This window comes from Mastigoproctus giganteus, chromosome 2 (genome assembly GCF_048544385.1).
Source record: "Mastigoproctus giganteus isolate SK-2022 chromosome 2, ASM4854438v1, whole genome shotgun sequence".
In the NCBI taxonomy this organism is placed as follows: Eukaryota; Metazoa; Arthropoda; class Arachnida; order Uropygi; family Thelyphonidae; genus Mastigoproctus; species Mastigoproctus giganteus.
Genome location: NC_143576.1, coordinates 144,476,484 through 144,493,916, shown reverse-complemented (window position 1 = coordinate 144,493,916; position 17,433 = coordinate 144,476,484). Strand labels below are relative to the sequence as shown.

At 41.7% G+C, this 17,433-nt stretch overlaps 2 protein-coding genes across 2 annotated transcripts in view; one reads left to right on the top strand and one right to left on the bottom strand.

Annotated features, from left to right (window-relative positions):
• The window catches only part of nst (phosphoglucomutase 3-like protein nst), a 305,088-nt gene that overhangs the window by 81,937 nt on the left and 205,718 nt on the right, over positions 1-17,433 (top strand). The gene's annotated exons all lie outside the window — the stretch shown is intronic.
• LOC150089634 (mesotocin-neurophysin MT-like) overlaps positions 1-17,433 on the bottom strand; it is a 42,661-nt gene that overhangs the window by 5,610 nt on the left and 19,618 nt on the right. Inside the window, exon 3 of the mRNA XM_090390059.1 lies at positions 14,156-14,363. Within this exon, the coding sequence (XP_090246185.1) occupies positions 14,156-14,363 (208 nt within the window). The remainder of the gene's footprint in view (positions 1-14,155; positions 14,364-17,433) is intronic.

The following is a 17,433-nucleotide window of genomic DNA, read 5'->3' as shown; positions in this document are numbered from 1 at the left end:
CTTCGTACTCTAGAGCAGTGGTAATTTGCATCTGGTCAAAGTGATAAATAGCAGTAATGAGACGTATTAAAGATATCGCGGAATTTCAGAAAGGAATTATTGTGCGAGCTCGTGCGTCGGGTGCTTCCATATCGGAAACGGCACGTCTTGTCGGGTGCTTCCGTAGTGGAAACGGCACGCCTTGTTGGTTTCTCACGGCCCACTGCGGTTAAGGAGCAGAAAGAATGGTGTCGAACGGGTCAAACCACCTTCTGCCGACAGGACTGTAAAGGATTATGCAAGGTGGATGTTCGTGGCGAACGAATGATGCAACGCATTGTACAGGCTCAACGGCAGGTCATTCAAGGCACTGTGCAATAGTTCCATCACAATACAATATGGGTAATACAAGAACACCGTACCTTCTCAATTTGAAAAAGGTTGTGTTGACTGTGCATCCTTCTTGACGACTAGCTCTGACGCTAAAGCTGATAACCGACCAAAAGACGCAGTCGTAAGCACGCCTCCCATGACTACACCCATCTATGAACGTAATAGAAAAACAGATTTCATTGAACACCACTGTGAAAGAGATAAATCATATCTAAGCGTGCTCAAGCTAAACCTGCCTAAGGAAACAAAAGGTGGTCATGTTCCACCCGACTAAGTTAGCTACGATCAATATATAAATAAAAATGCCACATCAAACGCCCTTGAGCTGCACCCAGGAAGTCACTCGTCAGTTAGCCCTAAACAAGACCGAACCACTGCCAGGTCTACGACCAACTTGTTGTTGGGTGCCGAACCGGGAAATATCCAGACTACCAAGTGCAAGACGGCTGGTCGAAACAGTTTGAACAGGAAGAAAACCACTTGGACGGGCACTGCACTAGTTTCGAAGCTTCGGCTTTTCAAATGGGTTGGTTCATCACCTAGACTCCACCCCCAGCAGTTTGTTTGTCTCGCGTTTGGCCCCAGACACATCAGCACAACTCGTCACAGATGTACTGATTGAGGAACTTCAGTTGGACTTAAAGATTCAGAGATTGAACACTCCAAGCACATCATATGTTTCTTTTTGCATCTATTGTGATAAAAGTCAGTTTGAAATGATTGGAACCTGCACCAAATGGCCCCTCGGCACCATCATCAGGCCATTTTATGAAACACGAAGTTGAAAAGAAGTGATATCCTTAAATGCCCTTGAGATGTGTCCACAACAGTCCAGACTCTGACCAGACAATGTATCTCTACTCTCCAGTAACAACCCAATTGCTCTACATGGGAATGGCCGTAGAAAAAACTAGGTAAATCCATGCTTCGCCCTTAACATACCCATGGAAAGTGGGCTCCCAATAATTGAAAATAATGAGATTGAAAATTATCCAAAATCTCCGTCATCTCTTTCCCCGAATTTTACGATCCCTGTCATGGTCTCAATATATCGAAGACCAGCGACGCATCACAGACGGATCAGACCGCTTACATCACTCGTGACGGTAAAGAGAACAGCTTCGTTCCAACTGCTGTTCCAAAATATGCGATCCATGAGGAATAAACTGAATGAAGTTAAGGAGCTCTTGCTGTCAAGTTCAATGGACGTGGTTTGCTTCCCAGAAACCTGGCTTGAACTTTACAGTGTCCGTCACACTTCTTAAGAAAACACCCCTGCATACATCGTTCAAAGTTGAGTGCGATGCACAGAATTTCAGCTCCATATCAGCGACTGCTCTCTGGCCGTCTGGATCACTACTCAGGCCATACTATGAACCTAAATCCAATATCACCCCACGTCTAGCCATGGCTAATGCGCTATCCCACCAAGACTGCTCCCAAGCGTGACGGTTTGATAGACATTCCTATTCTCAGAATCCCCAAAACCAGGAATCAGGGTCACACGATGATGAGCCCTATACATACCCCGATGACAAAACCTCTGATCAATCTCTGCAATACCACAGCTACAATGAAACCCACCCTCAGCTTATACCAACTATTATAACCAACCGTGCTAAAAAGCCAACAAAGAAAATAAATAAAGTCCTCGAATCAGCACTCCTGAAGGTCTCGTGTCACCTTACACTCAAGATTTTTTATCAAAATGTTCGTAGTATTCGGAATAAGCTCGAGACACTTGAGCAGATGCTTCTGTCCCAAATGGCCGATGTCATCTGCATGTCTGAAACCTGGCTGGAACCACAACAAGAATCAATTGCCTCCGCCCAAGCTGCTGGTTACAAATCTTTCTTCACCTCCCGCTCTCATGCCTGTGGTGGGGGCGTTGCTGTTATCATAAATGCCAGTAGATTTGAGTTCGTACATGTAGTCTCCAGCAAATCCAATCTATTGGAAGCATTGATAGTAACGGTCAAGATCAACTCCTGCTTATTAGATCTCGGTGCAATATATACACCCCCAACCCCCGATGCTCAGACAATCAATGATATTGCATCCTGGCTAATAAATACGCTTCACACATCTGCTATCCACCTCATCTGTGGAGATTTTAACTTACCACCAAATCTCCAACATCTTCATGAGTCACTTATGGCTAAGATTGCACCTAGTGGCCTCAGGATCATAAATGAAGGCCGAACTAGAGGTCTTCATCGCCTGGATCTCATATTATCGTCTGGTTCCTGTAGCGTCGACATTAAACCCGAAACTCACTTTGAATCCGATCATGAACCCATCGTAGTCCTATTGCAGCTCCCAACGCCCAACTTTAATGTCTCCCACTACGTCAAAAGGAAGATCATCATCTCTCCCACCTTCCTACAACCGAACAGATGCCTTTATGCAACAAGATTAATTCCCTGGGAAGTTCTCGAATCAGGAGATCCGGAACTGGCTCTAGACATATTAACTAGATGGTTGCACACTGTTACCATGTTCTCAGCAGCTAAACAGGTCAGCATCTCCACTAGAACTAATGCTTGGTGGTCTTCGGAGCTAAATTACAGTTTCAAGTGCAAACAGTCCCTCCATAAACAATGGAAACAGTCTGGTACAGCATATGACCGACCTCAGTACTCCAAAGCTAGAGCACTGTTTCACAGACTGAAATCGCAAGCCATTAAAGAATATACTGACAAGAACTTATCCAAAGGCAAAGTGCCATATACCCGTAACTCTGAACCAGATTCCAATTTCAATCCAGTTGAATGGATCAACTATGTAGCCAGATTCCAAGATAACATCACACAACCATATGATTACCCCATTTCTAGTCCAGATGATGAGCTGTTTTCCATTCAAATCGATCGACAGCAGCTTCGTCAAGCCATCAACTCGCTGCGTCCGTCATGCACCGCTGGCATTGATAGTGTCCCGCATTTCATCGTAAAGTGCCTCAGTCCATATATCCTTGATCCTCTGCTCTACTTGTTCAACTCCATCCTCTCTCATAGAGTGTTTCCTGCATCCTGGAGCAAATACAGTCTTGCCCCACTACCTAAAGTTCAACTACCAAGCCAGCCGAAGCACTATAGACCGATTTCCACTGCATCCACGCTCCTAAAGCTACTGGAAAAAGTCCTTCTTCCGCATATAACACGCCATCTTCTTCCACAATCATCAAAACAACTCCATTATGTTCTCCCTAATAGATCAACTGTCTCCAACCTTCTGACAGTCCAAACGGAAATTTTAAATGCATTTGAGGCCAAATCAGAAATGGCGGTTGTTTATGCCGATATTGAAGCTGCTTTTGATAGCCTCAACATCTCAGCCCTTCTGAATCTCCTAACCAATTTCTTTCGGATCAAAGGTGACGTTTTCGCTTTTCTGCACTCGCTCCTCATGAATAGAACAGTATACCTCACTCATCGTAAGCTCTGCTATACCCGATCCATCAATGCTGGTGTGCCGCAAAGGTGGCGTTTTATCGGGGTTACTTTTTACCGCCCTCCTTATTCCGTTTGTGTGTAACAGAGATGATGTCATTACCTACGCCGACGATATAAAGTTCCTAACGGAAATACCACCATCAGCCTACAGGGGAGTGATCACATCGGAAATCTGTAATAAGATCACAGCTTTCTCTAGCCATCTCAACCATTTCGGTCTCAAACTGAACCCCCAAAAATCCGTTATTATGGTTTTTTCTCTGAAGAAGTGTCCCACATCCATACAACCCTCACTGCAGGGTGCAGTTATTCCAAGTGTTACTAAACACAAAGATCTCGGTGTAACCTTCGACCCAAACCTTAGGTTCAACTGTCACATCGAATGTGTTCTACGCAAGATCAACCGAATGCGCTGGATGGCCCGTCAACATCTTCTTCATAACACAGACGCAAGAACCACAATCAGATATCTGGAAACCATTGTGTATCCTACCTTTCTGTATGCCTCTGAAATATGGGCATCCGCAGTACCTTCTCTCATGAAGCCCATCTTCGCCAGTGAATACTGGATATTGAAGTGGGCAACCCACAAACATCGATCCCCCCTCAGCAGAGGACCACCAGCATGGCCGACCAACTCCAAATCCCGCGGCTGCCTCAAATAATCAGCATGAGGAGAACTGTGACCACAGTCAAAATGCTGGTTGGCAAAATCGACTCCCCTGACTTCTGGGATATATGCCAGTGGCATGTTCCACTTCCTTCCTTACGAGCCACCCCTCTTCTTCAGCTACAACGGAACAGGCTGAAGATCAGTGACAGATTCCTACCTGGACAAGTACTTCCTACAGTACAAGCCCTGCTAATGATCGGAGTTGACCTGCAGAAATTCGCTTCTGATCGCAATTACAGGCGCTCGTTGGCCGAACTTGTTCCCCTTTTGTTTGGCCCCTGATGTCGACTCATACTGATATCTCCATCTGCTATCTCCTATGAGGCGCATAACGGCACGTCGCAGGCAAATCGACGAACTGTCTCACAAGAAAATGCAATACCGAACATCAATTTGGCACTGTGAAATATTCTGACTTGTGTGAATATGCTTAAATATGTGCTTTGTACATATGAACGTGTACATACCTTGGTGTACTGTCTGCCTCACAACTATGTACATACTCATATCTATTGAATGGCTAATGCTAAGTTTTTAATTGTTATGTAATCTTTTATACTGTACAAATTTTTATACTGTACATATTTTTATATTACCCCATATCATTGTCAAGCCCCTGGCCTCCTGGCTGTGGCGGGCACATTATTGTATCTGTATCTTTACTGTACAATAAAGATTTTCTTCTTCTTCTTCTTCTTCTTAATGAAGAAACACTTTCCTCTACTTGGCCTGCAAGATATCAGATGGTGTGCACGTCTAGAGAAAACCGGAGAGGGGAGGAGTTGCAATTTTTTACACTAAAAACAACAGCCAGAACAATTCTCTCGACATTGTCGCAGTGTGTATCCCACCAGTTCCAGACGCACAAGTAGTTGATGAACTCTTCAATTGGCTGCTTAATCATCTCCATTCATCACTGAAACACGTCGTGTGTGGGGATTTCAATCTCCCGAATACTCAGGGAAACCTAAAGAGAAGACTGAGGCAGCGTCTAGGTATATTAGGTCTTAAACTGGTCAGCACACCACCCACAAGGGGCGAAAGCACATTAGACCTCGCGTTCGTGTCAGCAAATTGCGTGGCTAATCAAAACCCTATCAGCAACATACAGTTTGATCATAAGACCATCATTCTCTCTGTGCAAATAGAAATGCCCATCACTTCTGTTAGAAGGAAAGTCACAACCAAAACAATTACAGTGCCCAAATACTTCAATCCTAAAAAGTGCGTTTATGCGGTTCAAGCAATCCCATGGGATATCCTTGAGAATTGCGACCTCGAACTCGGGATTGACCTTATGACAAGATGGATAGCCACTGCTTCTCTCTATGCTGCAACGAAGAAACTAACCATCATGGTCAGCATTCAAAGGCCTGGTGGAATTCAGAAGTCTCTGAAAGCTTTCACGTTAAACAGAATTTGCACAAAAAGTGGAAAACTCCGGCTCACCCTCGGACAGAACTGCCTTCTCCCGAGCTAGGGCGCTTTTTATTAGGAACAAAAGGGAGGCGATAAAATTTCACCTAGAGGCTACCATAAATAAGGGGAAGCCCTTCCATAGAAGCCAATCAGAGAATGCTGTTGACTCACTCAATCTGAGAAGTTGGCTCGACCACATAACTAGGTTCACTGCTCAGCCAGAATCCACTACACCAATGGAATTCTCAACCAATCCAATTTCAGCAGACACCTTAAATTCAGTTCACCTCACTAAATACCAGCTGATCGACGAAATAAATAGCTTAGCACCCGCAGCCGCATCTGGTGCCAACGGAACTCCTCAGGTTATGCTGGAATGCCTCAGTACATTTGTTGTTGATCCTATCCTGTCGTTATTTAACAAGATCCTTAATCAAAAATTCTTCCCTCCTATGTGACATGTCTATCTAGTAAGACCGCTGCCGAAAATACGCTCTGTTTCTCAGCCCAGTCACTTCCATCCAATTTCTTCTGCATCAAGCCTATTAAAGCTCTTTGAGAAATCTCCTCTGAGAACATTAACCACCCAAATTATGCCACAACAGCTTCCGCAGATCCACTATGCTACCCGGTCAAGATCCACCGCTACAAATCTAGTCACCACCACTAGCAAAATCTTCGAGACATTTGAGCACCGTCCGGAAATCACCGTTACGTATATCGACGTCCAGGCAGCATTTGATTCCATATCCATTCACGCGTTGGCAAGGCTACTACGTGAGTATTACCTCATTGGTGGAGACGTGCTCTTGTTTATTCAGACAATGCTTGAGACAGGACCATTATTGTTTGCGACCTGGTGTTCTATTGTTCAGTCCTGGTGTAATCTACGTTACACCAGGACTATTACAGCTGGAGTCCCACAAGGCGGGGGTCTTGTCCCGAATCTTGTTCTCAGCTGTTCTCGTGCCGTTCGTGATGGGCCAAACTGATATCATCACCTTTGCTGATGACATAAAACTGTTTACTCCCATCAGCCCTGGAGACACTGCTGAATACATCAATGCCTTAATCCTTCAGAAAATCCGGAACTTTGAGGCCTTCCTCTCCTGTTTCGGACTTCACATAAATCCTGAGAAGTCAAAACAGTTGACTTGCTCTCTCAAACGGAACCCAACAATAGTGCAACCCATTTTAAGAGGATACGCGATTTCTGCCGTCCAACAACATACAGATCTGGGGGTTATTTTTGATCAAAAGCTCTCTTTTCTACCGCACATAGACCACTTGCAAATAAAGTTCTGTGGACTCCGGTGGATGATTAAACAACAACTTATGCACGTCCATGACCAGGCTGTTGAGTGCAGATATATTAAGACGTGTTTATCCAGTCATACGCTATGGCGCCGAAGTCTAGACTTCAACTGCTACGACCCATCTTAGACGGATTTACGCGCGGGGGGAGGGATTCTGGCTGTTTAAGTGCGTCATATGGAAATTTCGGCTTTCCCCTGCACCAAGGGCCGCAGGTTTTTTCTGCACCAGATGGCGGCAGCTCTTAACGTCAGACGTCTTCCTGCCATCATTCACGAGAGAAGACTCGTCTTTGCCGTCAAAATGATGGTCGGCATTATTTCAGTATCAGATTTCTGGGCTAACTACGGATGGAGGATCCCGGTTCCAAGCCTTAGGGCCAATCCAATCCTTCAGGCCATTCCAAACCGGTTAAAATTATCTGATCGGTTCTTACCGGTGCAAATGCCACAGGACATACAATCCTTGGACGGCGACCTCTACAAGTTCGCAATAGATAAGAAATGTAGGCAGAACGTACTCGGTCGACTTCCTTCCCAGGACCACGTCACAGGACATTAGAACCTGCTCCCGAGGACCTGTCCATCACTGCCATGGATCCATCACTCCAGTGTTCAAACCTTTTTGGAATCGTAATGCTGTTTTTGTTTTTTGTCATTTTATCTTTGTTTATTATGTTGTGTAATTTCTTTTATGTAAACCCCTGGCTTGTAGCCGTGAAGAGAGTTATATACAGCATTGTGCCTTTTGTATATAATAAAGAGTTCTTCTAACAATATCCCTGTTTACAATGCGCCACACACTCAGACGTATGGGATTCCACAGCAAACGACCCAAGGGACACCCTTTCTTCACCCTCTCTTCGCCATTGTCAACGGCGAATGCTGTGGTGTCAGAACACGTTAGTTAGACACTGGAGGACTGAAAACGAGTGTGCTGGTCGGATGAGTCCATATACCTGGTGCATCATCAACATGCCGACATGCGCCTTCGTGTGTGGCCCAAGCAATATGGGTTCACGGACTCGTGTTAAGCAACCATCGCCACCTGCCTGGTGACGGTGGTTGCTTAATATAGGGCATGTTTTGCTGGAAAGAACTAGGACCCATGTTGCGCAAGCAACATGGGTTTTAATGTTGCGCAAGTTCTTAATGCGTATGGACAAACGTTTCACTGGTAAAGTCTACCGAACAAAAATTAGATCTTCCAAGACAATAATGCACTTGTCATCGGGCCCACACTGTGTACGAGGTTCAAGCCCGTGACTACTAAATACGATAAATATTTGTATTGACGATTTATTGTAAACTCTACTGACTTGGTTGGCAATCCCCTGGCATTTTCTGCCGTGAAGGGAATTTGTCACTTACCAATGTACACCTATATTTTAAAATTGGTAGGACAAATAAAGATTTATTTACGAGTGGCTCGAGGAACACAATGAAGATATCACCCATCTTGATTGGCCTCCAAATTCGCCTGACCAATTGAACACCTATTTGATGTTTTGGAACGGGAAGTGAGGCGTATGGACACGTTACCTTCATCTATGCCGACAATGTGGAAAGCCTTGCAGGCAGCATGGTTGCATATCCCTACGGATTTCTTCAGATATCTAGTGAAATCAATGCCCATACGAATAGCGGCTATCATTTGCGAACGGTAGCCCAACACGCAGTTAGGTAGGTGGTCATAATTCAGTGATAAATTAATTTATAGAACTTGGGAAGCACAGTCACCGCCCAAGGAACAAAAATCAAATGGATCAGTCAGTCCTCAGGAATGAGGAGTGACTGTACCGCTGATTACCGTAAGGGAACGGTCATAAAGTGAATGGTCTTTCTTCGAGAGAACGTTTTCATAGCAAAATACTGTACTCGTGAACTTGGAACATGTTTTCCGCAAGCTTTTCTTCATTCAAGGTACAAAATTCCCCTTACCAAGCAGCAACGGAAGCCTAAGGTCGTCATAGATGTTACAGAGTTTCAATAGATACTTCTCAAATATGATTCTGGACACTCTCAACTCGCTCAACATCGACATTGACCTATGGTCTATTGACAAGTCATATCGAGATGTCATCTTGGCCTATCTCTCTGTGTGCAAAAGACAGGTGCGTAAGTGCTGGGCCTAGTATTCTGACTTCAAGTTATGTGCTGCTCAATTTGTAATCTTGTGGGTTCTAATTCCTATCGATCCTCTTTTCTAATATTTTTGACTTGATTTTACTGTATATTTATTCATTTTTATTTTTTATTATTTTTATTTTATTTTATTATTTTTTTTAATTTTATTTTATTATCATTTTTATTTTATTTTATTATTGCTTTTTTATTTTTTATTTTATTTTATTATTGCTCTTTTATTTTTTATTTTATTTTATTATTGCTTTTTTATTTTATTTTTTTATTTTATTATTATTATTTTTAGCTTAATTTTGTAATGCAGCTGTACTTTATATGTCTGTATTTAGTCATTTAGACAATGCATTGTTAGATTCCTTTGGGTATCTTTACGGAATCACGTTTGTACACGATTTAGTCAATAAAGAAACTTATTACAGTACAGTAGACTGTCGAAATAACGGTATCCCAAATAACGGCACATTCGAAATAACGGCACATTGAGATCGGATGTATACATACACAATGTCTTGCAGTGCCGAAAAAAAGAAAGCGGCAAGTCACGTGATTACTGTATTTGTTTACTTTCGCCATTTTCAAAGTGGATTCTGTACTGATATCACGGATTATTCCGCTGTTTTACATTTATTTTAAATTAAAAACCCCTCACTATGGCTCCTATAGTTAATAAACCTTATATAGAGAAGAAAAGAAAAGAACAACATTAAAGCTTAGTGACAAACTTGATGTAATCTAAAGCAGGGGCGTTCCTAGGGTATGTGGCGCCCCCCCTTTAAAATTTTTTTCATATGTAAATGTAAGTTTCAGGTTTTCAGGCGCCCCTTGAACTTTAGCGCCCGGGTGTAGTGTACCCCTTTCAAAATTAGCGGAGATGGTGGAACCCCCTGGTGCCGTCAGACAACTAACACTCCCCTTTCACAACGGGACGGCCGCCCCTGATCCAAAGTATTACATTAGGGTCACCCGGAATGTTAATTCATATACCCATGTGTATTGTGTCTGTAAATTGCGTGTTCTCTGCTTCATTTGCCTGTTTTGCTGGACGAAAAACCCGAGTTTCTGGGGAAAAACCTTGCTATCTACGCCTGAGAACCACTAACTCAGCCACGGAGTGCAAAATGCCCATAAAAGTTCCTCGCGCCATCAATGGGATTCGAACCTGGGCCTTTTCCACCCAGTGTGGGGAGGACAGTGACAATACCACTGTGCTATCCACGCAGACTAAACTTGGTATATGATAATTATAATAAAGAAAACAGAACGGGGTTTAAGCAGTAGTGCATTAATGGCAGACTATAACATTGGATTGTCAACATGTTTATGTTTTTTTTATGTGCAGTTAATAAAATGGCATTTTTAATCTCTCTATTTCTTATTTGGCCTCATTATTTCTGCATTAAATACATTAAAAATAAAACTTTCTACATAACGGAAAAATCGAAATAGCGGCACCTTGAATCCCCGAGGATGCCGTTATTTCGAAAATCTAGTGTATTATGTAACGCACCTAGAGCACTGGATCCAGTCTTCCCCTGCCACTGCAGTGGCATTAGTCAGCTTGGGAGATCCCAAGGCCGAAGAGCTTGGAGTCGAGAGAGCTGTGTCCGTTAGGAGGTATGAAAGGTATATTTATGGTATGGCGAATGTTAGGAAAGATGGATCCGGCAACAGCGCCCCTGTTAGAAAGGGACCAATGTCCCTACCACATGATAAGCAGCTGAAGCCACTATGTTTTTTCTCCTGTGGAACCTGATGCTTGATGAGTTTTTAAATCTGGATGTTCCAAATGTCATTACACAGGCATACGCTGACGATCTGATTATGATGCTTCAAGCAGACAGCAGGGCTCAACTGGAGGCCATAGGCAATCAGGCCGCACACATGCTACAGGATTGGGCCAAGAGGAATCTTCTAACGATCTCAACCGAAAAACCAAACTCAATACTCCTCAGGGGTGCTCTTGACCCTGGTAGACTTCCACTAATCAAAATAAATGGAGCGACCATCAAACTCAAACAGGAACTAAAATACTTAGGAATAATACTAGACCGAAACTTGAACTTCACATCTCATCTCTGTTATCTCAGAACGAAAACAAGGAGGCTCTCGGCTCTGATAACCAAAATCACCAGGAGGGATTGGGGACTAAAGAAGAGGGGCCCTCTCCCTTCTATACAAAGCTCTCTTCATTCCTATCCTTGCCTATGTTGCAGGCGCCTGGTATCAGAAAGCAAACACAGCAGTCAACAAGAAAAAGCTGCAGTCGATCCACCGATCCATACTATTGACAACAACTAGAGCCTGCTGCACGGTGAGCACCCATGCGCTCCAGGTCCTGGCGGGCTTCCTTCCCCTGGACCTGGAGATTGTGCGCTGTGGGCTGCTACACCAACATTCGAAAGGAAGAACCACAACTTATCAAGGCTACACAACAGATCCACAGAAAAGCAAATCCTCAGAAAATAAGAGGTTAACGGAACACCTGCAATCCAAATGGCAAAATAGATGGAATCTTACCATAAAAGGGCAAGTCACCAAAAAATTTATACCCGATGTCAGCAGGGTATATCCTATTTTCCCGTCCTGGTTTTCCCCTGGCTTGCACATCATCTTCCTTCTTACAGGACACGGCTCCTTCAGAGGGAAACTCCACGAGCTGGGAATCTCCGACAACCCGAGCTGTAACTGCGGTCAGGAGGAAACCTGGGAACATCTTATCCATGACTGTGACAACTATGAGGACCTCAGATGTCAGCTATATACACGCATCAACTCCTTGCTAAAAAACCGAGAAGAAATAATATTGCAAGAAGAAGATAATTACCGGGCTTTCACTGTCTTTGCCCGCAAACTCTTTGAAAGACAAAGATCCCTGCTACATCATTACTAACCTATGAAAACACAGACGTAACTACCTGAGATGACTGCGAAACTCTGAACTAGTGACCACCTGAAGCAGATACAACACATGAACGCAACAAACTGGACCTGACTTCTGGACTTGGACCTCCACCAGACCAATGCAAAGACGAAGATTGCAACTTGGACTCGGACCTCGAAGATTGCATCTTATGATGCCATACAGCCATATAGCGCCCCGGTTCTGTCTAGCCTGCTTTTTACTCCTCTTTCCCTAGCAGGGGGGAGGGGACGGCCTGCTGTCTTCCCCCCTCCTGCCACCCCTCTTTCTCCTCTGGTGGGGCATGAGCATGCCCCACTATTTCAACAGGGGTCAACTTCCCTATAAACCCCTTACTTCCAATTTCCAACCCCCCCAGTCTTCCAGCTCCCCTCCCATCTCTTTCCCCTTACAACAGCGCCTGCCCCACACGTACAAATTTAAAACACCAAAATTCATGCCCGCCCTATTAGGAAATCTTATCACCTCCAGCGCTTATCCCTTATTGCCCCTCTAAGCAGCTTATAATGTACCATCTGTGCCCAAAAGAAAAGAAGAATTTTTATATTAATTATTTATTTATTTTATTTTTATTTTATTTTATTTATTTTTATTTATTTATTTTATTTTATTTTATTTATTTATTATTTTTTTAAATTTATTTTTTTATTATTTTATTTATTTTTTATTTTATTTATTTATTTTATTTTATTTTATTTATTTATTATTTTTTTAAATTTATTTATTTTTTATTTTATTTATTTTTTATTTTATTTATTTATTTTATTTTATTTTATTTATTTATTATTTTTTTAAATTTATTTTTTTATTATTTTATTTATATTTTATTTTATTTATTTATTTTATTTTATTTTATTTATTTATTATTTTTTTAAATTTATTTTTTTATTATTTTATTTATTTTTTATTTTATTTATTTATTTATTTATTTTATTATTATTATTTTTTTTTTTTTAGGTCCTAGCCACTGAAATCTCAGGAAAATAGGTGGTAGGACCTGCCAGAGCAAACATTAAGGGAACACCTGGCTGGCCTCCACGTGGCAGAGTACGTAAACGACAGGTCCCATCTGGGGCCTGGCGGCTAACAAGCCAGAGGAACAAGGGGCACAACATATTACACAACACATGACCCACACTTTTAAACCTCTGGCCTTGACAGCGTACTGTCCTCGATACAAATAACATACGCGTAGATGGGGTAAATCCCTGGTGCCGTTAGATCCAAAAATACTCTGTACTCTGTATCTTTTTTCTCTACTTTTGTGTCTATATTATTATTTATGTTTATTCCCAGAAACTCTGAGAAATATTTTTACTAATATGATAGCAGTCTGAATGAGAAGAGTGCTAGTTTTTGTCAGCTGTGTCATAGACAATAATTTCGAGGTTTTTTTTTTTTCTTTTTTTTAAGCTACAGCAGTTAAGTTTATTTAAATTTTGGCTGGCGCGGCAAAAGTCCAGGGCTTCCTTGCACCATGTGGCTAATATCACATGGTCGGCTTGCCTGATTTGTTAGATGAAAAACAGGAGTTTCAAGGAAGAAAAACCGTGCATTCCTCGCCGGAGACCCACTAACTCCTCCACGGTGGTGGGGAAAAAAAAACCCATAAAATTCTTTCCATCTTGGTAGAATTCGAACTCATTCCTTTCCTATACGGTGTGGAGTAACAGCAATTGGGACCACTGTTCTATCTCGGAGGGTAAAATGAATCTCATATTTTTCACTCCTCCAAGTCCGTTGTTAATTCTGTGTAATGAAAGCTGATTTTTTTTTTTCTTACGATTTATACGTTGTCTTCGACTCATAAAGACACTGACCTAAACAACTTATAGTTGTCATATTTCGAAGGACTCACCCGTCGTACAGCAGACACCATCCGCAGCACATGTACCTCCGTCATCATCCCCACATGGCTTACCCTTATTATAACAGGAAATGCTACGAAAATCATCAGACTGACACATGAAGGATTCCTGGCTACGTATATGACAACCAATAGCAGTACCACAACAGATTTCTGGACCATAACAGCGACCAAGTCCTCCTGGGCCACATCGTCGACACTGCAAAATAACAAAACACATTGCAATTAATGAAACTGTTTTACTTCAATGCATGTTTTATATTCTCTTGCACGATGGAACGACATTCTTATATAACACAATGGGCTAAACTGCTATGTCAAAATACCTTAAAGGTTAAAAATTAGCCAAAGACTTTATAATAATAGTAATCGTGGCTTGTGATGCAAGAAAGCAAGCGTATGAGCTGATGTAGCATCAACCAAAAAAAAAATTCACACAACCATTCCCCCTAAATGTTTGTCCAGTTCCCCCTTAAATTTATTTAACCTATCAACTTCCACAACGACAGATGGAAGTGTGTTCCAGCAATTAACCCCCCGCTGGCTAAAGGAAAATTTCCTCACGTCTCTTCTACATCTGTCTTTCTTCAATTTGAATTTATGCCCCCTTAGGTCCGTAATCGGAACAAGTGGAAGGATCCCATCAGAATTCAACGTGCTCAACCCATTCAAGGCCTTATACATCTCAATCAGATCACCTAGCGGGTACCTAGTCTCCAGCCGCTGCAATTTGCAGAACTTAAGTCTCTCTCTTGGTAAGAGGATCTCTTCAGTCCCCTCACCAATCTTGTTGCCCTTCTCTGTACAAGCTCAAGCAAATCTATATCCTTCCTAAAATGAGACCTCCATACCTGTACGCAGTACTCAAGGCGTGGCCTGACCATTGCCTGGTACAGAGGGACAATCACCTCGTTTTCCCTGCTAGCAAAATTCCTGTATATCACTGACAAAACCCCATGACCTGCTCTTGCAGCCTGTCTGCATTGTTCAGAAAACTTCATATCTGACTGCAAAATTACTCCCAGGTCTTTTTCATTTTCTACCAGCCTAAGTGTAGTACCACACAGTTTGTACGTTTCTCTAGGGTTACTTCTACCCATATACAGTACTTTGCATTTGTCAATGTTAAATTTCAGTTGCCACTTCTCAGCCCATCTTCGCAAATTTTCTAGATCCTGTTGCAGTAGCACACTGCCAAGCTTTGTATCATCTGTAAACTTCGATACTAAGCCTGATATACCTTCATCAATATCATTGATAAATATACAACACAACAGTGGATCCAACACCGAACCTTGTGGGACTCAACTAATAACATTAGTCCACGAAGAGCCACGCCCACCCTCTGTCTTCTCCCACTCAACCGTCCTTTTATCCATTGTAGCAACTTACCCTTAATACCATTCTGCTCCAATTTGTACAGTAGTCTTCCATGCGCAACAGTGTCAAAAGCTTTCCTGAAATCCAAGTATATGATATCAAAATTATTTTTTGCATCCAGTTCCTTTGTAACCTCTGTAATTACTCGTGTCACCGTTCGATCCCCCTTTGTGAATTGGGTATACATTTGCACATCTCCAGTCCGTGGGGACCTCCCCTGAGTCCAAGAATGCTCTCATAATTATGGCTAAGGGTTTGCTTAGTTCCTTTGCCGCCTCCTTTAATATAAGTGGATAGATCCTATCCACCCCAGGTGCCTTTCTTATGTTTAACTTCAACAATTTCTCCTCCACTTTGCTCTCAGTTATTACAAAATCATTAAGCACCCTTCTACAATTCGATAACCTTCTGGCATTTTCAATCCTTAATAACTCCTCATGTGTGAATGTAGATGCAAAATACTCATTCAGTTTGTTTTGCTATCTGAGCAGGATCATCAACAATCGAACCATCGATATCAAGTGGGCCAATCTGATTCGTCCCCTTCCTTTTAGAGTTTATATAAGTAAAGAAATCCTTGCTGTGTTTCTTAGCATCCTTTGCCAAAGATTTCTCGTACTCTGCCTTCGCCTGTCTAACCTCCTTTGTGACTTGATTACAGACTAGCTTATATCTGCCACAGGCTTCTGTGTCGCCTGATAATTTATATGCATCCCATGCATTTTTCTTCTCTGCTACGAGTCTCGTTAGTTCATTTGACAACCATTTAGGCCTAAACATTGAACAATATTTCTTAATAGGTATGAAGCGTTTAGTTGCTTCCACAAGTAATTCCTTAAATGCTTCCTACTTAGAATTTGCTGTTGGTAACATCATCAGTTGATCCCACTGTACAGAATTTAAAAACTGTCTGAGACCACTGTAGTCACCTTTACGGAAGCAAAAACCCTTTCCTTTACCCCTGATGGTAAATAAATCCCACATCAGTACACTGTGATCACGGCCACCTAGTGGTTCCTTTATCTGCAAATTCTTAATACACGAATGATCACTGCTGATAACCAGATCAAGAGTATTACCCTCTCTGGTTTTACAATATATATTGTAAAATATATCATTGTATATTTTACAATATAGAATAAATTTGTTACAAATTTCATAACATGGTTAATGTAAAGTACCTATTCTAATTTAATGAGAGTACAGTTACAAATTTCATAACATGGTTAATGTGAAGTACTATTCTAATTTAATGAGAGTACAGTATAGTATTTTATCTAGCCACTCGTTTTTAGAATGACCAATTTTTTTGCAAACCAGCAGCTTTTGTAATTATTTTTATCCCCATAACCTTCCAATATTGAATAAAGGAATTAATAAATCGAAAATGTTAAAAAAAAAAAAAGCAAGTATATGTGATGTTATGAAGGGACTGGCAGAAGTTTCTCAATATAATGCTGTTAACAAAGGTAACGATCGCCCTGTAACAGTGTATTAATGTAGTTATCTCTTAAAGGTTTTCTGTGATTACAATACTAAGGAAAGTAGTAAGTCTCTTTGATCTGCTGCCTGCTAACTGTTAGTCATGTCGGTCCCGAGAAGAGTAAGTTATAATTGAGTTATTTTATTAACTGACTATTTATAGATAGGGACTGGAGACTTGCGTATGCGTTACACGTGAAATACAAAACTATAGAAGTTTAACATTTTGCAAGTTATCATAACCTTAATTCATTAAATGATTTTTTTTTTCGCGGTTTAATACCTGGTTTAAGATGCGATTATATCTTCGGGGACGGGCTAGGATTTTCCAAAGGAGGAACATATCCCATATGGCTTTGAATTTTGTTAAAGTAAGATATGAAGTTAATCAGGAAAAAAAATGTGAT